The sequence below is a fragment of the Phoca vitulina genome, unplaced genomic scaffold (genome assembly GCF_004348235.1).
Source record: "Phoca vitulina isolate PV1807 unplaced genomic scaffold, GSC_HSeal_1.0 scaffold2, whole genome shotgun sequence".
Taxonomy (NCBI): Eukaryota; Metazoa; Chordata; class Mammalia; order Carnivora; family Phocidae; genus Phoca; species Phoca vitulina.
The window spans coordinates 83,597,257-83,621,945 of NW_022589705.1; the positions used below are offsets into that span (position 1 = coordinate 83,597,257).

General features: G+C 51.9%; 3 protein-coding genes across 5 annotated transcripts; 1 reads left to right on the forward strand and 2 right to left on the reverse strand.

Annotated features, from left to right (window-relative positions):
- Positions 1–374: 374 nt before the first annotated feature.
- Positions 375–5,048, forward strand: GALE (UDP-galactose-4-epimerase). The gene is made up of 11 exons (XM_032391335.1): positions 375–453; positions 2,096–2,221; positions 2,326–2,441; positions 2,734–2,847; positions 3,121–3,297; positions 3,573–3,686; positions 3,762–3,828; positions 3,923–4,008; positions 4,108–4,185; positions 4,381–4,495; positions 4,666–5,048. Exons 2-11 carry the CDS (start codon positions 2,101–2,103, stop codon positions 4,722–4,724), a joined length of 1,047 nt encoding a protein of 348 aa, XP_032247226.1. The 5' UTR covers positions 375–453; positions 2,096–2,100; the 3' UTR covers positions 4,725–5,048.
- Positions 5,049–5,088: 40 nt separating this feature from the next.
- LYPLA2 (lysophospholipase 2) lies at positions 5,089–11,511 on the reverse strand. Of its 3 annotated transcripts, none has more exons than XM_032391348.1 (10): positions 9,464–11,511; positions 7,867–7,968; positions 7,545–7,576; positions 7,347–7,412; positions 6,830–6,877; positions 6,662–6,732; positions 6,446–6,519; positions 6,268–6,369; positions 5,991–6,182; positions 5,089–5,903 (listed from the first exon to the last, which is right to left on the reverse strand). In XM_032391348.1, the coding sequence occupies exons 1-10, from the start codon at positions 9,761–9,763 to the stop codon at positions 5,853–5,855; spliced, it is 1,038 nt and encodes a 345-aa protein (XP_032247239.1). In that variant the 5' UTR covers positions 9,764–11,511; the 3' UTR covers positions 5,089–5,852. The 3 variants fall into 3 exon arrangements, with proteins under 3 accessions (XP_032247239.1, XP_032247251.1, XP_032247247.1); XM_032391360.1 differs by having other exon boundaries at positions 9,430–9,514; XM_032391356.1 differs by having other exon boundaries at positions 5,458–5,903; positions 5,991–6,164.
- Positions 11,512–11,598: 87 nt separating this feature from the next.
- Positions 11,599–17,932, reverse strand: PITHD1 (PITH domain containing 1). The gene is made up of 6 exons (XM_032391373.1): positions 17,669–17,932; positions 16,942–16,985; positions 16,507–16,584; positions 13,898–14,002; positions 13,094–13,202; positions 11,599–12,536 (listed from the first exon to the last, which is right to left on the reverse strand). Exons 1-6 carry the CDS (start codon positions 17,864–17,866, stop codon positions 12,435–12,437), a joined length of 636 nt encoding a protein of 211 aa, XP_032247264.1. The 5' UTR covers positions 17,867–17,932; the 3' UTR covers positions 11,599–12,434.
- Between the last annotated feature and the right edge of the window lie 6,757 nt (positions 17,933–24,689).

A 24,689-nucleotide genomic window follows, 5' to 3' on the forward strand; every position in this document is an offset into this window, starting at 1 on the left:
GGGCGGGGGGGTTGCAAACCAGACCTCCCAGAACCAGCTTCCTTCGGTCAGCGCCGCCCCCGGACTGCCTCTGCTGCTCGCCATCGCTGATTTCCTGCGGGGCTCGGCGGGTACTGAAAGGCTGGAGAGGCCGCGGGGAGCGCGGCGCCGGGCTCGTCCGCCCCGCCCTCGGCCTACGGCTCCCGCCGGGGGACAGCTCCCGGGCGCGCCGCTTGCTTCCCGGCTCCCGGCTCCACGCCCCCAGCCACGCCCCCAGCCACGCCGCGCAGGCGCCTTGATGCCACAGCGCCTTTGGTCCTCCCGGCGCCCCGTAGCGCGCTCCCCGGCGACACGTTTCCTTGGGGGCGTGGAGGGGGCGGGACCAGGTGGGACGTCGGCTCTTAAAGTGACCCGGACGCGGAGCGCGGGAGGCGGCGCCGCTGGAGGCAGCGCGGGGAGCTCGGTCTGGAGCAGGTTCGCGAGGCGAATGGGTGGGGGCCTGGCGGGCTCGCCAGGAGCTGCGTGGTCTGCAGAGAGCGAGGGAGGGCTTCAGGGGTCCGGGCCGCGTCCTGGGCAGAGTCCCGCTAGGACGGGCTCCTGCAGCTCTCAGCTCCCGCCGCCTTGGCTGGGGCGGCCCGGGTTCATTCATTCCCGACCCGGAGACTCCGAGCTCGGCCCCTTCGGAGCCACGGCCCAAATCCCAGCCCGCCGCTCACCGCCTCCTCCCCTCCATTTTGCAGACTGGGAAGACCGAGGCAGCGACAGCCGACCGAGGTCACCCCGTCGGTCCGGGGCGAGGCTGGCTTCACCAGCCTTCCTGCCTCCTGGGGCCCATCCGCGACCACTTTCCGGGCTTCCGCACGGCGGGGTGGGGGTGGGGGCGGCCTCGGGGTCCGGAGCGAAGTCCAGCTGGAGGCGGTGGTGAGGGGGAAGGGTGAACTGCTTGGCGCGAGGTTAGCGGGCTGTGAGCCTGGAGATCCGGATTCTAGCCGGGCTGTCCCAGCTGTGTGTCCTCAGGCAAATTACTTAACCTCTCTGACCTTAGTATCTTTCTCGGTGAAGTGCCAGCCATAACACTTGGCTCATCGGGATGTTGGGGGAATCCAGGAAGATAATTCAGAAGTGCCCGGTACAGAGCCTGGCACGCAGCAAGCGCTCAGCCAAGTGGGTGGGAGTGGTAAGCCGGGAGAGGGGATTGAGGCAGCCAGGAGGAAGGCGGCTGCGGGCCAGGCCGCACCGAATGAAAGACCTGAGTGTCTGGAGCCTCCTCCCCCCTCCCCCACTCTACCCGCAGGGTTTGTTCAGGGCGGAGGTGCACACCTGGCAGTGGAGTCGGGACCAGGGCCACGTCTACACCGCCCGGCTCCGTGCCGCCTAAAGTTGGGCGGCGACCCAGCTGGCCCTGGCATGCATTGGTAGAGGCTGGGCCAGCCGGATTGACCCGGGGTGGGGTGGGGCCCACTCCAGGACCTTGGTGCTGCAGCTCCAGAGCTGGGCTCAGCCTGCCTGGCAAAGCACCCCCACCCTGGGGCCGTTTGGTGTATTTCCTGCTTCCTCCCAGCTGACGGAGGGAGAGGGAGTCGGGGGAGCTACCCAGAGCAGGAGGTGTTAATCACTGGCCAGTTTACACCCAGTGATAGCAGAGGGATTGGAAAGGCCTGAATTTGAGCAGACAGAACCTCTTCCTGGGCTCTTGGGAGTCCCGGGGCTGCTGCCATGTTTCCTTCTGGCCAGGACTGCTTAGTCCCCAGACACTGGGAGGCTTTAGGTTTCCTCTTCAGTCCCAGGTAAATTGGGACTAGAAATTGTGGTGCCTGCACATCAGTCTCCCCACCCGTGCGGTGTGGCAGGGCCTTTCGAGTCCCCTCATTTAACCCTCACACTACCACATGACGTTTGTACAATTACAAGCTCCAACTTAATAGCTGGAAAGTGAGGCCAGGAGAGGAGAAGTGATCTCCAAGGCCTATGGCCACAAAGAGGTGGTCTCCAGACGTGCAGCAGGGCTGATTCCAGGGCCACCCTGTTCACGAGGACACACTACTGCCTCCGACGTGAGCCGGGGGCCCTGAGCGGCCACTCTCGGCCCCCTCTGACGCCCTGTGTTCTGGGCCAGGTACAATGGCAGAGAAGGTGCTGGTGACCGGCGGGGCTGGCTACATCGGCAGTCACACGGTGCTGGAGCTGCTGGAGGCCGGCTATCTGCCCGTGGTCGTGGACAACTTCCACAACGCCGTCCGTGGTGAGCACGGGGTGTGTGTGTGTGTGTGTGTGTGTGTGTCTGTCTCGTCCCTTGGGAGCCCAGGACCCACGTCCTCTTTTGATGGCCTCTCTGTGCTCAACCAGGAAGGGGCTCCATGCCCGAGAGCCTGCAGCGGGTTCAGGAGCTGACAGGCCGCTCTGTGGAGTTTGAGGAGATGGACATCTTGGACCAGGCAGCCCTACAGCGTCTCTTTAAGAAGGTAGGTGCTGGGCGCCTGGGTGGCTCAGTCGTTAAGCGTCTGCCTTCGGCTCGGGTCATGATCCCAGGGTCCTGGGATCGAGCCCCGCATCGGGCTCCCTGCTCGGCGGGAAGCCTGCTTCTCCCTCTCCCACTCCCCCCGCTTTGTTCCCTCTCTCGCTGTGTCTCTCTCTGTCAAATAAATAAAATCTTTAAAAAAAAAAAAAAAAAGGTAGGTGCTGGGCAGGCAGGCAGGGGGCACCGCCGAGGGCCGGCCTGTACAGCGACCTCTGACCCTGGCTCCGCCCCCGCAGCACAGCTTTACGGCAGTCATCCACTTCGCGGGCCTCAAGGCCGTGGGAGAGTCCGTGCAGAAGCCTCTGGATTATTACAGAGTTAACCTGACCGGAAGCATCCAGCTGCTGGAGGTGAGCTGAGCGGCAAGGTCCCAGACGCCAGGAGACCCCAGCCAGGCGGGCCGTGCCAGGCACAGTGGGTGAGGGCCTGGAGGGGAGAGTCAGGCGGGGCCCAAGCTGTACCATTTTAGACACACGTCCCTCTACCGCTCCCCACCTCTCTGCCTCAGTCTCCCCATCTGTAAACAGGAGTGCCCAAACCTCAGCCCCTCTCACCTGTGGAGGAGGAAGGGGGTGGGAATACGTGGGAGGCAGAGGCCACTGACGCCTCCCCTCCGCGGCCAGATCATGAGGGCCCACGGGGTGAAGAACCTGGTGTTCAGCAGCTCAGCCACTGTGTACGGGAACCCACAATACCTGCCCCTGGATGAGGCCCACCCCACAGGTGGCTGTACCAACCCCTACGGCAAGTCCAAGTTCTTCATCGAGGAAATGATCCGGGACCTGTGCCAGGCAGACAAGGTGAGGGCCCCCCTTGACGCAGCCCTGGTCCCACTCATGGACTCAAGGCCTCCCATGAACCTGAGGGTGGGATCCCGAGCACCACCCACCCAGGAGGAAGCGAGGACTCTGGAAGCGGCAGTGACTTGCCCCACGTCACAGCACTGGGTGGGTGGACTTTCCAGGGATAGAGAGATCAGGCGTGGATGGGGGGCGGGGGTGCAGGTAGAGAGCTCTGGATTGCGCCCGGGCACAGCCCGCACCCTCACCCCACTCACCTGACCCGTGTCCCGCAGGCCTGGAACGCGGTGCTGCTGCGGTACTTCAACCCCACAGGCGCCCACGCCTCGGGCTGCATCGGCGAGGATCCCCAGGGCATCCCCAACAACCTCATGCCCTACGTGTCCCAGGTAAGGGAGAAGGGGAAGGTCAGGTTACAGCTGGTGCCAAGGGCCTGGGAAGAGCTGACCTGACCTCCACCCCAGGTGGCGATCGGGCGACGGGAGGTACTGAATGTCTTTGGCAACGACTATGACACGGAGGATGGCACAGGTGAGCCCAGGACCAGGAGGATCCAGGAGCCAGGGGGAGAGTGAGGTCCCACAGGCCCGGTACTGAACACCCCCCACACCAACCACCTCCGCAGGTGTCCGGGATTATATCCACGTCGTGGATCTGGCCAAGGGCCACATCGCGGCCTTGAGGAAGCTGAAGGAGCAGTGTGGCTGTCGGGTAGGGAGAAGGGAGAAGCGAGGCTGGCGAGGGAGACGGGGGTCCAGAGGGGGTAGTGAGTCCAAGCCGCCCCACCCCCTACTCTCCTCTCGTGGGCAGATCTACAACCTGGGCACGGGCACAGGTTACTCGGTGCTGCAGATGGTCCGGGCCATGGAGAAGGCTTCGGGGCAGAAGGTAGGCCGGCTGTACCCCACCCCGCGTCGACCCGCTGCCCCGACTTTCGAGGTGGCCTGGGCCCCTCCCACTAGCCTCCCTGACGGGCATCCCGGCACTGCCCAGCTCCTCCGCCCGCCTTAGTGCTGGGTGCCTGCACCTGCGTCTCTGAGCCCGGGCGGCTCAGCTAAGCTACGGCTGCTTCGTCTCTCGCAGATCCCATACAAGGTGGTGGCCCGGCGGGAAGGCGACGTGGCTGCCTGTTACGCCAACCCCAGCCTGGCCCTCAAGGAGCTGGGCTGGACAGCGGCCTTAGGGCTGGACAGGATGTGTGAGTTTCCGCCCCCACCCCTGACCCTGGGTGCTGGCTTGATCCCTGGGACGGAGTCAGGGGCTGGGCAAGGGCTGCCTGGGTCTGGGCACGCCCACCCGGGGCTGCCCGAGATGGTGGCGGTCGCGCATTCCGATGTGGACCCTCACTCCACCCCGCCCCCATCACAGGTGAAGATCTGTGGCGCTGGCAGAAGCAGAATCCTTTGGGCTTCGGTGCGCAGGCCTGAGACCCTCCCCTACCACACACCAGAAAAGGAAAGAGAAACTGGCTGCTCTCCAGCCTCTGGGGGGAACCCAGGGGCCTCAGCCTCCCCTACCTCAAACCCAAGCTGGGCCTTCTCAGCCCACCAGGCATGAAGCCAAGGGCTCCCCTGACCAGGAGTTGGGGGTATCCCTAACTCTTCTCTGCAACAGCATCCAGGAACCCATCAGGACCACCAGAAGTGAATGGGGGAGCAAGGATCCCGAGACAGGCACTAATTTATACTGCTCTGAAGCGCTTTACGAAGTATTTAAAATAAAAGTTTTCTAACACTGGGGCAGATTCTTGCACGCGATCACTCTACCCCTTGGACAGAATCATCCAGCCTGAGAGTTGAAGCAATTTAATTTTATCGGAATCCAGGACACAACAAGAAAAACACCCAAAACCACATGGAGACAGAAGACAAGACACAACTCCTCCCCCACCTCTCCCCTGGCCCTAGAGTGGGGACAACATGGGGGTGGGACAGCTGGGGGAGACCTTGAGCCTCAGTCCAGCCCTGCAGGCTCCAGGCCTGCGGGGGAGCAGGGTAAGAGGGAGGCAGGGCCCAGCCCCCACGTTGGGGAGGCTAAGGGAAGGCCCCCTTCGAAGGACTCTGCCCCCCCTCACCAACACCCCTGCCCAGGGGCAGGTAGCCCACAGCAGCACGGGGGCCCAGGGCCACGGACACATTCATGATTGAGAAGCAGCTGGAGGGAAGGAGGAGAGACCCATGATTATCTGGGCAGAATCACTTGGGGGTGGAGTGGTAGGTGGGGCCAAACCCTGAGGTCACAGGAGGGGGCCCAAAGCGGGGCTAGTGAGTGAGGTCCTGAGTGAGTGGGTCAGCGGCTGGGCCCCTTTCTCCCGCTGCCTACAGCCCGTCCAATACTGCTGCCAAGGGGGCCGCCTCCAGGGCCACGGGGGAAGTGGGCGGCCTGCCCCCTGCTGCAGACAGCCAGGCCTCGGCCTGCCTGCCCCAGAGGCCTATGGGAAGAGGACAGGTCAGGGACGGTGGGGACAGGGGCTCGACCGGCTCAGATCCAAGATGGTGCCGCGCGTGCTGGACCCCCAAGAGCTGGGGGACTGCGCTGGGGGCCGTTGCCTCCGGTCAGACAGGAGGCAGCAGCTTCTCAAGGAACTCCTTCACAGCTGCCATCTCCTGGGGGTGAGGAGGGATTGTGAGAGGCTCCAAGTTGGAGGGAGGAGGGAGAGGGCTGGGAGTAGGACGGGGGCCCTCATCACTGACCTGAGGACAGGAGCTGTGCATGACACCTGGGTAAGTCTTGAACTGGACCCTGGCGGGTGTGACAACGGACCGGAGCTTCTCAGCCGTCAGGGCCCCAAACCGTACTGGAACCATGGGGTCCAGCTCCCCATGGCACTGAAGGATGGCCAGGTCCTTGGCGCTGCCATTGGCTGCCTGTGGGCCAGAAAAGACCTCCAGGGCAAAGCCGATGCTTCGGCACAAGCCCCAAGCCACAAGGAGACTCAAACGGCAGGAGTGGGGTCGTGGAGACACTCACCTGGGGGAAGGCCCGGTGCAGAGGCAGCCAACAGCTCAATGCCACAATGCCAGCCAGAGGGTGGGGACAGGTAAGGGCCGTGTAGAGGGACAGAGCCCCACCCTAGAGGGAGGAGAGAATGAGAGGTCATGAGGACACAGCTCACCTACCACCCCCCACCCCCTCTCTCTCCCCTCACCTGTGAAAAGCCTCCCAGGACGATTCGATTGGCAGGGATCCCATTCTTCATCTCGTGCTCAATCAAGGCCTTGACTGGGGGGAGGGGACATGACTGGGGAGGGGAAAAGCCGCTGGGGGGCCCAGGGAAGGGAGCCAGGTACTGCCCAACGCTTTCATTGGCGGCGGGGGATGGAGGGGGAGGAAGGCAGATGCTGAGGAGGGGCTGGGGCCTTACTGTTCTCCGCTGCCTTCTTGATGCCAGCCTCGTCCTCTGGGGCATCTGGACTCAGCCCCATCAGGTCAAACCTGGGGGAGGAGAGGTGTTGGCTCCTGGAAGACCCTGGCCAGCCCCCTGCAGCTCTCTCAGCTCCCATCCTTCCCCCACGCCCCCCCCCCAACTCACCAGGAGGGCATCACCATCTTCATGTTGAGTGTCACAGGGATCCGGGGTCTAGGGAGGGGCAGCGAGAAGGGCCATCATGCGCAGAAAGGATGAGGAAGCCACAGCAGAGAGCCAGGAGGGGGCAGAGTAGCCCCTGGGGGGCCCCTCCCAGCAGGCAAGGCCTGTGTTTAAGGTGTTGCCAGGCAACCTGCCACGTGGGGCTGGAGGCTGTGGTTGGGGCACCGGCAGAGAAGCAGAGCCCGACACTCGGTGTGACGGGGTTCCAGCTTAGTGGGTGAGTACTTGGGGGAAGGGGCACAGGATCTCCTGGTTCTAGGGGATCCCTGGTCTAGGAGGGCCTAGGGCTGGGGGCTGGGGCTGCGAGCTCCACCGGAGTGAAGGCTGAAAATGGCACCTCCAACTGCCCTGGGCTCAGGCCACAGGATGCAGCTGACAGGAGAGAACAGGCCCGAGACCACAGGACCACCCCCCAGCGGATCCCCAACCTCAGCCCCTCCCTTGCTGGGGTGACACTCACGCATGGGGACAGATGTACTTGACGTGAGGGAGCCGGATGGTGGAGAGGGCGTCAGCCCAGCTGTGCCTATAGGAAGGAAGGGAAAACCGGCACCCATGGGGGGGAGGGGGAGAGGGAGGGCGCAGGCCCCCTAATCCTGCCCCCGGGCCCTTCCCCACCTTCCCAAGGAAGTACCTCCTCCCTCTCCAACTCACTCACCCTGTGTCTCCAAGTCCATGTAAAAAAATAACCTGAAAAAGGGTCAGACATGGGGACATGGGAAGAGGGCAGTCACCACCACCCTGCTCTCATTCCCCCTCAGTCCTCCAACTTTGGGCCATCCCCCTGCGCCCCCAAGGACCTGGGTGGGGGGGAACCGTTGCAGCAGCCAAATAGGCTATTAACCCGTGGCCGCCTGGCTTCAGGTTGCTCCCTTCTCAACTGTGCCACCTCCATTTTCCCCCACACCCCTTCCAGCCAGTTTCCCCAGCTGGGCCGGGGGCTGGGCCGGGGGCTGCCGAGGGCAGGGGAGGACCCTTACCGCGGCCGTTTCCCGCTCCGCTCCAGACACAGTGGCAGCATCGGTGAGCAGGGGCACAGACATGGTGTTACCACACATACACCGCAGGCTCTGCGGCGGGGCCTGTGCAAATTCGGGGGACCGGTCACGAGCAAGACCGGGCAGGGGAGACACTGACACAGGACAGCCTCAAACCCTCAAAGCGAGGGCCCACTCAGAATGTCAGCGCCCCGTAACACCCTGGTTCTGTCCTGGGCACCAAGAAAAGGCAGGCAAGAAGTCTCGGGCCCGAGCAGGGAGGAAGTTTGCCTCCATTCCAGGGCTGAGAAGCAGAGGAAGCCACCCCAGTGTCCTTGGTTCCGGCCCACCACACAGCCTGAGCTTGCTGGAGACCCAGGAGGGCAGAGAGAGGGCTTAGGGGCTGTGGGGAAGGGGAGCCAGGGCAGCCCCTGCTGTCGTCCCCCCACTAACTGCCTCCTCCCTGCTCTCCAATCATCATGCCTCTAATAGAGCCCCGGGTTCCCTCCTCCCCAACTCCCAGCCCTAGTGGGAAATGAAGGGGAGAAAAATGCCAGAAAGATATGCTTTTAGCCCCTACCCCCAACCCCCCCACATGCACATTTTCTCCAACCCCCCCCCCCCCCGACATCCAGCCCCCACCCGGCCTTCACAAGCAGTTTCTGGCTCAGCCATTCCCAGAGCCCCCAGGGGCTGCCCATGTCCCCAGAAGGCACACACACTGCGGCCCACTACCCCCCCTGTAACTGGCGCCCCACGCCCCACTGAATGGTGCTCCCTGCTGCCGCTAGTGCCCACCGAATCCAACCAGGTCCCCCAATTTGACCATGCTCTGGGACTCCCGAACACACAAAAGAATGTGAGGCTGGTTGGCTCCTCCCCATCCTTCGCATCCTCCCAAGTCCCCAGAAGCCACCTGCCCCTAAGCGCCTACCCTTCAGAGTGGTGCCCACCCCCCAGCACCCTCCCCACCCGCTTCAACCTTCCATCTCTGACCCTGAGTGCACCTCTCCACGTGGGATCCCTCGCCTCTGACCTCGGGGTCCCTCTTCCCACACGGGGATGCATCTTCCGCCCTAAGCTGGGATTCCCTTCCTTCCTGGCTGGGACACTTCCACCTCTCACCCCAGGGTCCCCCTCTCAAAGTGATGCCTCCCCCCGCCCCCCCGACAGGGGAAGGAAGCTCCTCAGAGTAACTACTTCCACCCTAACCCAGGGTCTCCCACTCTCCACACTAGGAACGTCTGTCCTGACCAAAGGTCGCCCCCTCCCTACTGTGACATTTTCTACCCTGAGCCAGGACCCTCTCTCCTGCCCACAAAGGGGCGTTCTACTTTTGACCCCGGGGAGCCCCAGCCCCACAATGGGATCTTCCACTTCCGACCTTAAGTCCCTCCAATCACAGCCGGACGCCTTCTTGCCCCACTCTACCCCCAAAGTCCCCAAGACCGGCCAGCGCCTCTTCGCACCTAACTCCCCACCCCCATCCCTCACAACTGCGGTCCCCTCCCCACTCGCCGGGACCCCCGCGGAGGTCCGGTCTCTCCTCCCTCCCCCGCCCCGTACCCTCCCTCCGCCGGCTGGCCTCGGAGGAGGGTACCTCTACTCCCTGGGGGTTTCGAGACCTCTCGGGCGATTCTCCTCTTTCTCCTGCACAGACACACACTCTTCCCCCTCGGCCGCCCCCGCCGGAACTTCCGTTCGAGTCCCGGGAACCCAGCCATCTCGCTGCCGGAAGTAGCCTGGCCAGCGGTACGGAACCCGGAAGTGGGCGTCGGCGATCCGCCAGATAGGAGCTGCCATGTTGGATACGGCGGGCCACTCCCCGTAACGAAGCCACGGAGTCACCTGCAGAATCTAGACAGCGCGTCGGTAATTCCCGCCCGCTACCACCACCCATGCGCCTTCTAAAGGAAAGCTATCCGGAAGGAGAGGCACCCCTCACACTAGCATAGTTTCGTATGGATCATACACCGGCTGGATGGCCTCATACACTGAAGACATCCTTAGAGACCATCCAGTCCTCCAGTCTTATTCTAAAGATGAGGAAACGGACGCTCAGGGAGGGGAAGGAAACAGCAATCTCAGGATGACACTGTAATGCTGCCTCTCCGCACCTGCTTCCTGAGCTATGTAACACGGTGATAAATACCACCCTGCCTACTTCACAGCTTTGCTGTTAGGCTCAAGTCAGGTCGTGTGGATATGCTTTATACACTGTAAAATTACAGTGTGAGGACTTAATGACTAAAAAGTACCCCGGGAAAACAACACAGGTCACAGCAGGACAGCTGGACAGGCAGTGCTGTCTTAGCTCTGCCCTCAACAAGCAATGCCATGTGGACAGTGAACAGAATACCATCAATGAGCTCCAGTTTGTTAAGAACAAAAAGACCTTCATTTTGTCCCCATTTTCCTCCTTGCTGCACTGATAAAGTGGAAATGGGTTCTGGGTCCACAGAAAGGCTGGAAGGGGAAGCAAACTGAGTTGAAGGACTATGTGGGCATCTACAAACAGGAAATGAGTGATGCTGCTACCTACAGTAGTTTTCTTTGAACTGAAAGAAATCAGTAAACTTGGGAACTCCAAGCACTTTTCCAGGCTGAGAGACAGTTTGTCTTAAGTGCTCAACAGGTCACAAAGACAGAGCCTAAAATACCAGGATCTGAACAGGAAATCTTTGGAGTCCTGAGGACTGCAACAAGCCAAAGAACCAGACTGGATGTCAGAAAGGGATGAGTGTGCCCAGACCATGTAATTGCCAGCCACCGCTCCAGGAGCCCTGCTAGGTCTGCTTATAGAAGAGTAAACAATTCCTCCTGCACCCCCAATCACCTGGGACCCTGGGGCACTTCTTCAAGTTCTTGAACAAATTCTTCAGAGTGAAGCTTCAAATTCAGAAGCCCAGTCCCAGGGCCTGCCTGTGATTAGGCTTTAATTAGTGAAACTAATGAAGGGATAGTCTGCTCTAAGATTTCTAACTTTATTTTTCCTCCTACTCCAAATTTTAAAACATAGCCTTTAATCTCCAAAATGATCCAACTGAAATAAAGAGGCTGTGGCTGAGGAGTAGGACCTTTAGTGCATCAAGAATTGCGTTTGCACTCTGGTTGATTTCAGGTTACATTTTAGAAATCTTGGGGCTTAACAAAGCTTGGTGGTGGCACGCTTTCCCTTGGACAGGCTGGAGAAAGTGTGGGCCAACACTTCAGAGGAATTCTCTCAAGAGGATGAGATTCAACACTAATTCCCATTATTCACTGTTTCTATTTCTGCAAAGGAGAGAATACTGACCATCTCAAATCCCCTCATTTTAGATACTTAAATTGTCTCCAGTTGCTGTCTTGACTTACAAAATTTAAGTCCAGTCTTGGGTCCACATGTGCTGCTCACTTACTTTCCTTGCTCTCATTTCTTCTGGTGAGCTCCGGAATCTGTTCTCCCTTGTTTTGTAAATGTCCCTCCATTTTGTAAATGTTACTTCCTCTCATGAGAAATGGAACATCAGTTTGTAACCTCACCTTCCTCTTTACAAAGTGTGGGTGGGTGGGTGTAGGAGTGTTTTTAGTCCAATGTACCTTTCCTGAAGAAAATGATCTAGTCTTAAGTATCATTGTGGCACTATGACCTACCTAGTACAAAACAACAACAAAAAATTTCAAAGTTCCATACTAGTTCCCAGTAAAGTAAAAGTTTCATCAGTACTACCAAGAAATCAAAAGAATATACAAACATTAAGTCCGGCAAAGATTTATTAGGAAGCTTATTAGGTACGGTGAATAAAAAGCCATGAACAGAAGAACTGAGATCTCCAATTTCTGGCATTGCGCTTACGACACCAGTTAGAAGCTAATAAACATTAAGGATGTCCCAAGGGGAATCTTACCTAAGGCCCACTCTTATCCAACCAGGATAACTCACAAACACAGAAATGATGCCCATGCTCTCCCCAGACTGCTTACCTAGGCAGTAAGAAAAAAAGACCTCCTCAAGCTATTAAGCATCATCAGGAGATTCCTGCTCTTCTAGCTATAACCATGGGACACTAGTACATGACAGACAACTCCAAGCTGGGCAACTTGACAAGAATGCTGAACGCTGACAGGGGAAGGAGCAAGCAGGGACAAGTATTTCTAGTTGGAGACCCTCCTGATGGCTAATAGAAACACAATGCTGAGGCTTCAGAAAGTTTACTGCAGCCCAGGAAATAGTTTCCATTTTTAAAAAAAACAAGTCACACAAAAATCCTGCCACAAAGCAACAAGACACTTGGGATCCCATGGCCACATTGACTGGAAAGGCAGACATTATCCAATGACTGCCAGATGCTGCCCAGCCCAAGACTCAATTTCTAGGCCCTAGAGAACCACGATTGTCCCTCAGCACCCACACTACCCTCCCTGGTGGTGTGGTATCTTCCATAGGCCAGGTTTCTGCAGCAAGCCCCAAAGACAAAGCTTGGCAAAGGCTGTGGCACCAAGTCTCTCTGGAACCCTATCTCTTTGTCTTCCCCAACAGGATGCTGTACATCTTCACCGACACAGCGCCTCTGTGGGAGCCCTGGCCAGTCTTAGGAAATGAAGTGTGTCTGTGGGGTAACCTGATGGACCCTGTGGTCTGCTGGGTTGGCTGATGCTTCATAATTGCAGATGGTCACCTCATGTCGGCGAAGCTGCAAGAAAAGTGAGAGGCTGGGTCAGCTGGCCATTTCCCAGACCACACACTGGAGTAGTCCTTATTCAGGTTCATTTCTGGAAGTCATCTCTTCCCCCTTTTGACACTTTTATCCTAGGAAGACTGCAAAGATCATTATCAATGATTCACCCCGTAACTTAAAAGATTCATTCCCCTGCTATTATGGCGCCACCACGAGAAGAGGACCTTATCTGTCTTGTTTATTATCTTATCTCTGGGTGCCTGGAACAAGAACAGTTATCAAAAATGTCAAATGAAGAAAAGAATCTCCAAGTGAAAGAAGAAGTGAATTGTTATCAACTGTATTATTTCAACTCCCTTAAAAATACCTACAGCGTGTCAAGAGAGATGGACTGTTTATAGCAATGAAACCAAGAAAAATTATACACAGACTGGAAGTAAGTAGTATCTCACTTGCTCTTTTCTCCTTTCCTTGGAGTGCCCATATCACGCATACAGACGTATACACACACATACGTACGTGCACGGGGGAGGGGGGGTTGGGGGGTGGTCATGCTTCCCGCCCCTTCTTACCTCAGTCCATTCTCCTCTCAGACCAATATACAAGACCTTTGTGGTATCAGCTCCGAAGTTTTTTGAAATATGGATTGAGAGATGATAGACGTTTGAAAAACGAGAAATTCTAGAGAATGAAAGGAATGGGGAGAGAAAACACAGGTTAGAGTTCAATGACTATCTCACCACCAGGACAAAAACAACAATTCTAGCTCCAACTTGTGGTAAAACCCAGGTAAATGTCAGAGAACACTCTGGACCCTTATGTATCACTCTTCTCTTTTGCACAAGAATTGATTCAGTGGAAACTGCTTGAGCATCTGCCAGGTCCTGCTCTAGGCAATAGGAATAGAAAAATGAGTCAACACTGCCCTGCCCTCAAGGAGCAAGAATGAGAAATGCTGTATGACCAAGGAGGGATTCTAATGCAAGTTCGGCGTTGATCTCACCAACCTTACCATTAGGAAAAAGAACCAGTGAAGACAGAAGGTGGTCTTGGGTAACGTGGCCTACTGTAAGCCCACTACGCAAAGAGGAATTCTGAAAACATCTTTCCTAAGACCATCCTAGGAGATCAATCAGATCTGTCAACTGCTTACAAGTTTAACAAGTCTATGGCTTGCACTGCATCTCTGCCCAAAATTGACCAAGCCAAGGATCAAGTTTCCTCCACTGTTTTAACTCGTTTCTCATGCTAAGAAAGCAGGAAATGGGCCAAAATTGAATTGCAAGCTCAGTTAGTGCTAATGCATATATGTTCACTGCAAATGAACACCTGCTGTTTCTCAGAAGCCAGAGAGTGGAGACAGGCCAAGTGCTTACTTTGTAGCATACTCTAATTCTCCCGTAACATCCCGATTCAGACTAAAGGTCTGATCTGGCTCCCTGTCTGTATCATCAAAGGACATCTGTGGAATGTTTTTGTACCTGAGAAAGGAAAGGGAAGAAAAATCAAGAAATGTGCATTATCACGTTGTGCATATTTTTCAGTTTTTCAAAACTTCTTATTGACTCAACTGCCTTCCATTTTATTAAAAGGAGATCAAATTTTAGGAATGGCATTTTAATGGCATTTATACACAAATATCTTTAAACCAACAAGAGCTGAGAACTGCAACATAAGCCAGTGGCATCTTTGAGTGGGTTAAGATCACATGAGAAGCAATACACAAAGAGGAGGCTCAAATCAGGTCACGTGCAGCAAATGCATGGAGAGAATCAGCAACTCAGCACATTCAGACCAAGCTGAGGAGGTTAAATAAAACAGCTTACTCGTGGGAGAAAAAATACTTTTGGCAGAAACCTATTAAACAGAGTTAAGAGATAAGAGCAGGTAACTTAACGCTCAAGCAATTTTTGTGTTCAAAATTAGCCTGTATATTGAGTCCTCTTCAGTTTTTAAAAAAAAATAAATAAATACAATTTGGGGGTTTCCATTTTGAAGAGAGCATAAAGCGCTGCCAACTCACAACGAGCTTTGGAAAGTCAAATAAAACTGCTAATGAAGAAAAAGGTTTTCAAAGAAATATCTAAGAAACAGCTGTCTCCTCTGTAACTCAAAGATTCTGAAGCCCTAAGCCACACCCCCACCATCTCTAGAGTGTTTTATTAACACACCCACACAGGAGGGGCCTAGACATTAGGGGCAGCAAAATGCATGTAATTTAAGAAAGCAAATTGTTTGCTTCAAAGTGTTTCTAAGAATGATGCACAGAATAATAACAGTGAATATTTATGAGCAGCATTATGAGAGGCAGTGTAGCACTGTAGTTAAAAGCAGTGTCTCTGGAGCCAGACTTCTAGGTTTAAAGCATGGCTCTGTCACTTACCAGCTGTGTAATTTTGGGCAAGTGATCTAACCTCTCTGTATCTGTTTCCTCATTTATAAAGTGGGGATAGTGATAGTACATATCCCATACAATGATGAGATTAAACTGAATCAATTCTAAGATACATATACTTTAAAATTTTTACCATGGAAAATTTCAAATATATACAGAAGCAGAGAAAAATACAATGAATCTCCATTTATTTATCACTCAGCTTCAACAATCAACATTATGCCTATTTCCTATCACCCCCATTTTGTTTGTGCTTGATATTTTAAAGCAATCCCAAACATTTCATTTCACTCATACTTTAGTATGTATTTCTAAAATGTAAAGACTTCTTAAAACACCACTCTTAAAAGGATATCATTTTACAAAAATTGACAATTTAACAATTCCTTAAAATCATCTAACACATAGTCTGTGTTTAAATTTCATTAAGTACCAATTTAACTTTTCTAGATGTGTCAGTGGCATGTCACAGTTGAATAAGCGAAATTTTTTTACTTAATGGCATAGATTTGATGAAGTATAATGTATGTAAAGCGCTTAGAACCAAGGGCTATGTGTTTGTACCTGCCCTACCAAAACTGGGCATTTATTATGTTCCAGACTTATTCTAAGCTCTTTACATGTTATGTATCATTCAATTCTCTCCACCATCTTATGAGGTTCATACTATTACTACTGTCATTTTACATACGAGAGCACTGAGATAAAGAGATGTCCCAAAGTCATGCACCTAACCAGCGGTACAGCCAGAATTTGAACCCAAGCAGTTTATTCCAGAGCCCACTCTTAAACAGAATGCAACACAGACTTCTAGTTTTCTCAAGCCAATCCATCTCCCCAGTAAACAAGTCTCCAAAAGCATCAACTCAAACGTACGGTTTCCTTAACATGATTAAATATGTGGGTTTGCTTTCAAATTCATGTTTCCAACTTTCAAAAATAGTATCAATTTCTTAAATCTCTCAAACTGACCAATTTTTCAGGAAAAAATTTTTTTAAACATAAAGTTCTTCTGGTATTTTTTTCTCCAGCACTCAAAGTTTTCCCCTTCTTTTAGGAAGGCTATGCTGGACTAAGGCAAGCTGTCAAAAATGGAGTATCAACCCTGCTAGCAACAGATCCAGTGTTGCAAGAGGTATACAGAACTCTGCCAACTAAAGGGCATTCACACTCAGTAATTCCATGTCAACAAAACACACGCAAAGATTTTAACTGTGTGAAATAACAAAGGTAAATGTGGAAACTAACCCCAAGAGTAGAAACCATCATTTGAGATCTGCAGTTGGGTTACTAAGAAAACTGCAAAGTCATCGACAATTGGCATTTATAGGATGCTCTCTGGATGAATGGTGCCACAGCAAGTACTTTGAAAAGACACAAGCTGTTGGCCCTAAAGATGCTTAATCTAAAAAAGTCGTTAATTCAGGAAGAGATAAGTGTATTCTGATGAAGAACAAAACCAAGATTTTTCAGGGCGGGGGAGGGAATATTTAACCCAGTAAAAAGAAAAAAGTGTGTCATTCTGGAATAAAGTGCTACCACAGAAAAGAGAACTAGCTTCTTGAGAGCCTCAGCCCTCGCGCCACTTACAGTCTCATCTCAGAGGGGTGTGAGTCATCATCCTCTCCCATTATAATGATGCCTTTGAGCTTGACATTGCCTGTAAATCTGCCAGAATGCAAAAGAAGTTGTCAACTTGGGTATGAACTTTTGCGTAGCTGTGTGACCCTGGACAAGACCCTTCCCCTTTCTGGGCTTCAGTCTACTCATGTGTCAGACTTGTACCAGAACATTTCTAAGATCCTGTCTGCCTCTGGCGTTCTGCAGTTCTAAGAAATTTACCTTGACTCCTCAGTTATCTTTCAACAGATACATCTTTATGCTTTCCTCCTCAAACCCACCACACTGTAATTTCCCCCATTTCTAGAAACAGATGTGTGCCCTTGACACACCAATGAATGAATCCTGAGAAGACAACTGGGTACAGCCTATCCAGCCTGAGGCAAACACCAAGGAGATACTTACGGAATATTAAACAGAAGCTCTTCATCTGCATCACTTTCAACAAACTGGAGGGGATGGGGAATGGGGAGGAGAAAGCAACAAATATTTGCTGAGAGCCTACAATTTCACGCATCTTCCAACCCTGTTCTATGACCGGAGTGCAAGGCAATTAGTCAACCTCCCTCGGTTTTCCAGCACTTACTAACTTGATGCTAATAAGTTAATAGTCCTTAAATGGGGAGCCCGTGAATGAACTTCCAGACCCAACTAGCCTCCTCAAATTGTGTGTAAAAATCCGTGCCTATGGGGTCCACAGCTTTCAAACGGCTCTGTGACCCCATGGTGGTAAATGCTCTAGAAAGAATAACACGCTTCATCTGCCTAGCCTGTCTTTGGTCTTCATCAGGTGATTATGATCAGGCAGCCATTGGGACTAGCAGTCAAACAGGGAAAACGCCCTCATGGCCATCCTCCGCTACCCCCTGAAGCTCTGGAAGAGAATATTGGCGTGTAAAGCCAAACCACCCCTTTCCCTCTCTGGGCCTCAGTTCCTCTATCTGCAAAATGGGGAGACTCGACCCTGTTTTCTTCCCAGGGGGAGGGCAGGTGATGGGCACGGGAAAGCCCTTGGCAAGCGGGCTGTCGCTATTTTTAACAGCAGGACAGAGGCCGACAGGGCAGACAGGAGGCCTGAGGCCCCGCGCGGGTCCCCGCCTCGCCCTCCCGCCCCAGGCCCCGGAAGGCCCACCTTGGAGCGGTCGGTCCGCTCCTCCCACGGCTTGAAGACGCCGCGGCCGCTGCCCTCACGACTCTCGTTGAGGCACTGCAGCCGCTCCAGGTCGATGCGCAGGTAGAGGCCGTAGGCCAGGCCGCGCTGTTCGGGCGGCTCCTCCCGCTCGGCGGCGCAGCGACAGCCGCCCCCGCCGTGGCTGTGGCCGTGCGACATGGCGACGCCGCCCCCCGCGCGTCCCCTCGGCCCTGCCGCCGCCGCCGCCGCCCGCGCCGCGCTCGCCCCGCTTCGCTCCGGCCGCCAAGCGCGCCGCAGCCGCCGCGTCGTAAAAGGCGCCCCTGAGCGGCGCATGCGCCCGGGGAGAAAGGGGGCGGAGCGCGGAAAGGGTTTGACGCTTGACAAGCGCTTGCAGGTGCCAGGGAGTCAGACCTGGTGTCGATGCTATCGCTCTCCCCGCTGCTGAGGTCTGGAAACTGAAGCGCAGAGAGATTAGGCAGGCGTTCCGAGTAAATGATGGGGCTGGGATTCGAATCCTCCTCCTCATTAAGCTAAAGTCTATGCTCTTTTGCCACCAGCGTTTTTTGGGAGTTGGTCGAGGAAAGCGTGCGCAGTGATAAGGCCCTGAAGGGTTGGGAGCACTACGTTATCGCTGCTTCACATGTGCAACTGCAGGCATTTAGAGCCCACAAACTCACTTTCATAACCACTCTCTTCATAGTGGGCTTAGCGGTCGAGAGCAGGCTTCACGGACGGCCGGACCTGGAGACAAGTCCTGGGTCTGCTACTAACACTGTGACACTCTGAATAAGTCATTTTCCCCATCCCGAGACTTCGTTTTCTCGTCTGTAAAGTAGGAATGATAATACGTTTCATAGGATCACAGTGAGTATTACATGAGATAATGAACTTAGAGAACTCAGCACAGTGGCTGACACATGGTAAAAGTTCAATAGCTGAGTCACATCTTGGTTCAAATCTAAGCACCGCAGACTTCCTAGCTATGTGGTCTTGGGCAAGTGACTTAACCTCTCTGAGTCTCAGTTTACCACCTGTAAAGTGCAAGGATTGGAGTAGATGATCTTTTAAATCCCCTTGCCATGTGACATGTCAGAGCAGTTTTTTCAAATGGCTGGTTGTGACCCATTAATGGGTCTTAAAACCCATTTAGAGGATTGTGACTAGCATTAAAAGATAAAATAGTATATAATTTAAAAATTCAGACTATATCACACTTTTAAGTCTCAATTTATAGAACTTTTGTTTCAGTTTCAGGTTTGTGTACTCAGGTGCAATATAAAATGTTTTTCATATCTTGGGTTGAAGTCAAAAGAATTGGAAGCCAATGTTTAGAGTTGAAATGATTTTGTTTTTGTTTTTTTAAGATTTTATTTATTTGACAGAGAGAGACACAGCGAGAGAGGGAACACAAGCAGGGGGAGTGGGAGAGGGAGAAGCAGGCTTCGCATGGGGCTCGATCCCAGGACCCTGGGATCACGACCTGAGCCAAAGGCAGACACTTAATGACTGAGCCACCCAGGCACCCCTGGAGTTGAAATGATTTTGGATTCAGAGTGGAATGTGTTCTTAACTGCTGGTGGGGCAGGGGAAAGACAGAGGATGTAGAGAGTGTTATGGGATACTCTGGATATCCCTTGCCTTTCATATCTGGCTCTGGAGTGTCCAGACAAGACTGGGGGCTGGTGAAATACAACCCAAAATATCCATCTGGTTAAGTTCCACTCTAAAAATATTTTGAGGGGCGCCTGGGTGGCTCAGTCGTTAAGCGTCTGCCTTCGGCTCAGGTCATGATCCCAGGGTCCTGGGATCGAGCCCCACATCGGTCTCCCTGCTCCGCAGGAAGCCTGCTTCTCCCTCTCCCACTCCCCCTGCTTGTGTTCCTGCTCTCACTATCTCTCTCTCTCTGTCAAATAAATAAATAAATAATCTTTTTAAAAAATAAATAAATAAATAATAAAAATAAAAATATTTTGATGTCTGGGGTGCCTGGCTGGCTCAATCAGTAAAGCATGTGATTCTTAATCTCAGGGTTGTGAGTTCAAGCCTCACATTGGGCGTGGAGCCTACTTAAAATATTTTGATGTCCTAGTTCAATTCTTTGTGAAATAGGCGAGCTTGGTTCTGATTCAGAACAGCACAATGTCACGAATTATTTCTACTTTGCAATCACAGTTTCAGGCCAGGAGCATGGCACATAGTAAACGCTTGGCAAATATTTGTTTAATTGAATGATACCCTTAGAAGCCTTTCTTTGGGAAGACCATGTCCCACTGCAGGACTAACAGGCCTTACCCAAGACAACTACTCACTTTTGGCTTCTTTCCTGTCATTCTCATCATTGTCATCCTTTTCTGATTTATTGAGCACCAGGTTCCAGGCATTATACTCGTAATTCTGTAAACTACCTGGGCACTTCTTTTCTGGGCCAGTTTGGCTTGGGCTGGATGATTTGGAATGGCCTCACTCACATGTCTGGTGGATGCTGGCTCTCCGCTGAGGCGGCGGGGCTATATGCCTCTAGCAGGCCACCTGAGCTTAGTCACGTGGTGGCAGTTACGGATTTTTAGGAACAAGAGAAGGAAGACCCAATTGCATGAGCACTTTTTAACTGTCTGCTCCTGTAATCTTTGCTAATGTGCCATCAGCCAAAACAAGTTTCATGGCCATATCCAAACTCAAGGGTGGAGGTATTGACTGCACCTTCTGATTGAGAGAACTACAAAACGCTGTGGCTCCTTTCCCCCTCCTCCCCAATATATCTGTATTCATTATCTTTTGTTGTGTAACAAATTACTCCCAAACGTAACGGCAAAACAAGTTAGTATTTATCTCAGTCTCTCTGAGCCAGGAATTTGGGAATGGTTTAGCTGGGTGGTTCTGGCTCAGTTCTCTCATGAGACTAGAGTCTTCCAAGGCTTGACTGGGGCTGGAGGATCCACTTCCAAGATGGCGCACTCACATGGCTAGCAAGTTGGTGCAGGCTGTTGACTGGAGGTTTCACCTCCTTGTCATATACACCTCTCCATGGGACTGCTTGAGTGTCCTTAGGACATGGTAGCTGGCTTTCACCAAAGCAGAGAGAGCAAGGTAGAAACCACAATGTGTTTTATGCGCTAGCCTTAGAAATCACATATTGTCAATTCTGGAATATCCCATGATTCCATAGGTCAGGCATATTCGAAGTGTGAAGGAACTGTGTCAGGGTACAAATAGCAGGAGACAGAACTCATTAAAGGCTGGCCACCACACTACCATACATGCTAAGTGACCATTGACAATGTCTTTATTTTTCTCATATGCTTAATTTAACTGGAGATAAAATTCATTTAGAATTTTGAAGATATTGCTGTTTTCTTCTAGCTTTGAGAAGTACACTGCCACTCTGATTCCTGATTCTTTGCATGGATGTCCCCCCTGCTCCCTTTCTGGAAACTTTTAAGCTTTTCTCTTGGTCCCTGGTACTCTGAAATGTGATGATGTTGTGCTTTGTTGTGGCTCCTTTGTGATTCACTGTGCTGGATACCTGATGGACCCTTTCAGTTTTGAAACCTTAGAACAGAACGTGAGCATACAGGTTAGGACATGTACACACATGTGCACAAGGCCCCTTGCAGGGGAATGCACTTAGGGGTATAAAGAGAAGCAGGCATGGGGCTACCGTCCTGCTTTTCCACCCTCCACCACCTTCTAGTGTAGAGCTCTGAGAAGCCCAGAAATTTGGATGTGGCCTTCCAGGTCACTGTGAAGGTTTATTTTTCAAGGTAGCCCAAAAGACTGTATTTTATATAACAGTTCATGAACTCCATTTATAACTTTTTTTAAAAAAAGATTTTATTTATTTATTTGAGCGAGAGACCAGAACATGAGCAGGGGAAGAGGGAGAGGGAGAAGCAGACTCCCCACTGACCAGGGAGCCTGATGTGGGGCTCGATCCCAGGACCCTGGGATCATGACTTGAGCCAAAGGCAGACGCTTAACCGACTGAGCCACCCAGGCGCCCCTCATTTATAACTTTCTAGGTATGCCTCAATGCGTACTTTTGCCCCAGTCCTGGAAATATTAGGTGTGGCCTGCTGGGCAAGTTGCTTAGTTACTTTCCTCAGATTTGTCATATATAAAATGGGAATAATAAGAATACCTACTCTGTAGGGTTTTACTGTGAGGGTGATATGAGATCACGCATGGAAAATGTTTGGAACAACATCTCGTCAGTAGGAAAACAGTTAAATAGTGACTTACTGTTGCTAAGAGCAAGACTTTTGACTCAACGCCCCCGTCTGGTTGGATGGGAAACTGCAATTGCCTTAAAGGGGGGCCAGGTTTGGGGGAAACCAGCAGTTGCAGAGTAATTTAGCTCTGATTTGGAAATGATGCCCTTTTGCCTCTGCTTACTGGACTTACTCTGCCTGTCCCTTCTCTTGAACTCCTATGCTGCAGGGATGACTGAGAACAAATGGAAATTCTCAGTGACTTCTAGGACTCCTGGGGCAGGTAGGAAAAGTTTCCAATTTTTTTCTTTCCCTCATTCCCAGGTTCATTGGCAACATTTCTGTGGTTCAAGGACTGCTAAATTTGTGTCTTCTCACCCGTCTTAATTACGCTGGGAGAAGCGAACTGTTTTTCTTTTACTTTTGGTTGCCTCTGTGTGGAAAGCTGAGAGTGTGGTAAGATAATAGCTAACAACCACATGGTGCTGATAATGTGCCAAACACTTGGCCACAAGGTCCCTAGGGCTTTACTTATATTGTGTTTTAATCTTCATAATTGCAGGGGTCCTATTATAATCCTCATTTTATAGATGATAAAACTAGAGTGCAGAGAGGCTTAGCGACTTGCCCAAGGTCACACAGCTGATGACTATTGGAACCAGGATTTAAACCCAGGCAGTGTCCATACTCTTAACCACACTGAACCTTCTCCAAATATTAATTAACATTACTGTTAATTACTGTTAATTAACATTACAAAAATAACAATATTTCTCAGTGCCAAGGTGAGACCCCAGAGCTCAGTCTCTTTTTTTTTTTTTTTTAATTTATTTATTTGACAGAGAGAGAAACAGTGAGAGAGGGAACACAAGCAGGCGGAGTGGGAAAGGGAGAAGCAGGCTTCCTGCTGAGCAGAGAGCCTGATGCGGGGCTCGATCCCAGGACCCTGGGATCATGACCTGAGCTGAAGGCAGACGCTTAACGACTGAGCCACCCAGGTGCCCCCAGAGCTCAGTCTCTTTTTTTTTTTTATTTTTTTATTTTTTTTATTGTTATGTTAATCCCCATACATTACATCATTAGTTTTAGATATAGTGTTCCATGATTCATTGTTTGTGCATAACACCCAGTGCTCCATGCAGAACGTGCCCTCCTCAATACCCATCACCAGGCTAACCCATCCTCCCAACCCCCTCCCCTCTAGAACCCTCAGTTTGTTTTTCAGAGTCCATCGTCTCTCATGGTTCTTCTCCCCCTCCAATTTCCCCCCCTTCATTCTTCCCCTCCTGCTATATTCTTCTTCTTCTTTTTTTCTTTCTTAACATATATTGCATTATTTGTTTCAGAGGTACAGATCTGAGATTCAACAGTCTTGCACAATTCACAGCACTTACCAGAACACATACCCTCCCCAGTGTCCATCACCCAGTCACTCCATCCCTCCCACCCCACCCCCCACTCCAGCAACCCTCAGTTTGTTTCCTGAGATTAAGAATTCCTCATATCAGTGAGGTCATATGATACATGTCTTTCTCTGTTTGACTTATTTCGTAGAGCTCAGTCTCTTAACCACCATGCTGAACTTACCAGCTGGGTTACCTTGGACATTCATTTCCCTCAAAGCTTCAGTCATAACAACAATCCTTTACTAAAAGCCCATTCCATGTGGGGTACTTCCCCTTATTCATCAACATCTTGGCTAACATGTCCTGAGCACTTTCTATGTGCCAGGCACTGTCTTAAGCACTTTATACGTTTTAACTCATTACATCATTGTATAATAGCTCTGCAGGGTTGATATATTTTCCTCATTTTTGGACAGAGACACAGAGAGGTTAAGTGACTTCGTCAAGGGCACACAGCCAGGAAGTGTGGGATTTGAAGCTGGGTGGCCTTGCGGATTACCTGAGGGTCCAGGCTGTTGTAAATGCTTTGGGAGTCTTTGGTGCTGTTAGCAAATATTTCCAGTTCTCTGTGTCCAGGCATCTGGAGGGATTGTACTTCCTTATCCCCTTGAATTTAGGTGCAGTCAGTGAAACATGGAGGAAATGATGGCTGTCACTTCTGGACATAGCTTAGCAGCCAGTGCAGTATTCTTCAGTTGTCCTGAAAATCTTATCAGCACAGGTGCTGTCTCCCTTTGCCCGGGTCCCTGAGTGCGGATGACATAAAGCAGAGCCCCATCAGCCCCACAAAGGACATGTAATGTGAGTGAGAAACAGACCTTGTTGTTTTGAGCCACTGAGATTTGGAGCTGTTACTAACACGACCAAGTCCAGGGTTTCCCATCCTCAGCACTATTGACATTTTGGGCCCAATAATATTTTGCTTTGGGAGGCTGTCCTGTGTGCTATGGCATGTTTAACATTTTTTGCCAAGTGTCTTGTTAGGGGCAAAATCACCTCCGGTTGAGAATGACTTCCCAGCCTACCCTAATAGTCTGAGTATCCTGCCAGTCCTAAGTAAACCCCATTTAGGCATGATTTCTTTGTTTTTTCTTTCTTTATTTATTTTAAAGATTTTATTTATTTATTTGAGAGAGAGAGAGAGAGAGAATAAGCGGGAGGGCAAAGAATAATCTGAAGCAGGCTCCATGCTGAGCTTTGCAAAGCCCAGTGTGGGGCTCGATCCCATGACTGCGAGATCATGACCTGAGCTGAAACTAAGAGCCGGACGCTTAACTGACTGAGCCACCCAGGGGCCCCTATTTGTTTTAATATGCTGTTAGATTCTGCTAACATTTAGGATAATCACGTCAATATTCATAAATAAGATTGGTCTGTAATTTTCTTTTTGGTTCAATCTTTATCCAG

Bases quoted from the DNA above. Each gene is read 5' to 3' on its own strand.
- GALE (XM_032391335.1), top strand. From the start codon at position 2,101: ATGGCAGAGAAGGTGCTGGTGACCGGCGGGGCTGGCTACATCGGCAGT. The intron at 3,298-3,572 runs GTGAGGGCCCCC...CGTGTCCCGCAG, and splicing joins ACCTGTGCCAGGCAGACAAG to GCCTGGAACGCGGTGCTGCT. The intron at 4,186-4,380 runs GTAGGCCGGCTG...CGTCTCTCGCAG, and splicing joins AGAAGGCTTCGGGGCAGAAG to ATCCCATACAAGGTGGTGGC.
- LYPLA2 (XM_032391348.1), bottom strand. From the start codon at position 9,763: ATGGGTGGTGGTAGCGGGCGGGAATTACCGACGCGCTGTCTAGATTCT. The intron at 6,370-6,445 runs GTGAGGGGAGAG...TCCTCCCTCTAG, and splicing joins TCCTGGGAGGCTTTTCACAG to GGTGGGGCTCTGTCCCTCTA. The intron at 5,904-5,990 runs GTCAGTGATGAG...CCTCACCCCCAG, and splicing joins TGCACAGCTCCTGTCCTCAG to GAGATGGCAGCTGTGAAGGA.
- PITHD1 (XM_032391373.1), bottom strand. From the start codon at position 17,866: ATGTCGCACGGCCACAGCCACGGCGGGGGCGGCTGTCGCTGCGCCGCC. The intron at 14,003-16,506 runs GTAAGTGGCGCG...TTCCTTTCTCAG, and splicing joins CACCCCTCTGAGATGAGACT to GTACAAAAACATTCCACAGA. The intron at 12,537-13,093 runs GTAAGAAGGGGC...CTTTTCTTGCAG, and splicing joins TGAGAGGAGAATGGACTGAG to CTTCGCCGACATGAGGTGAC.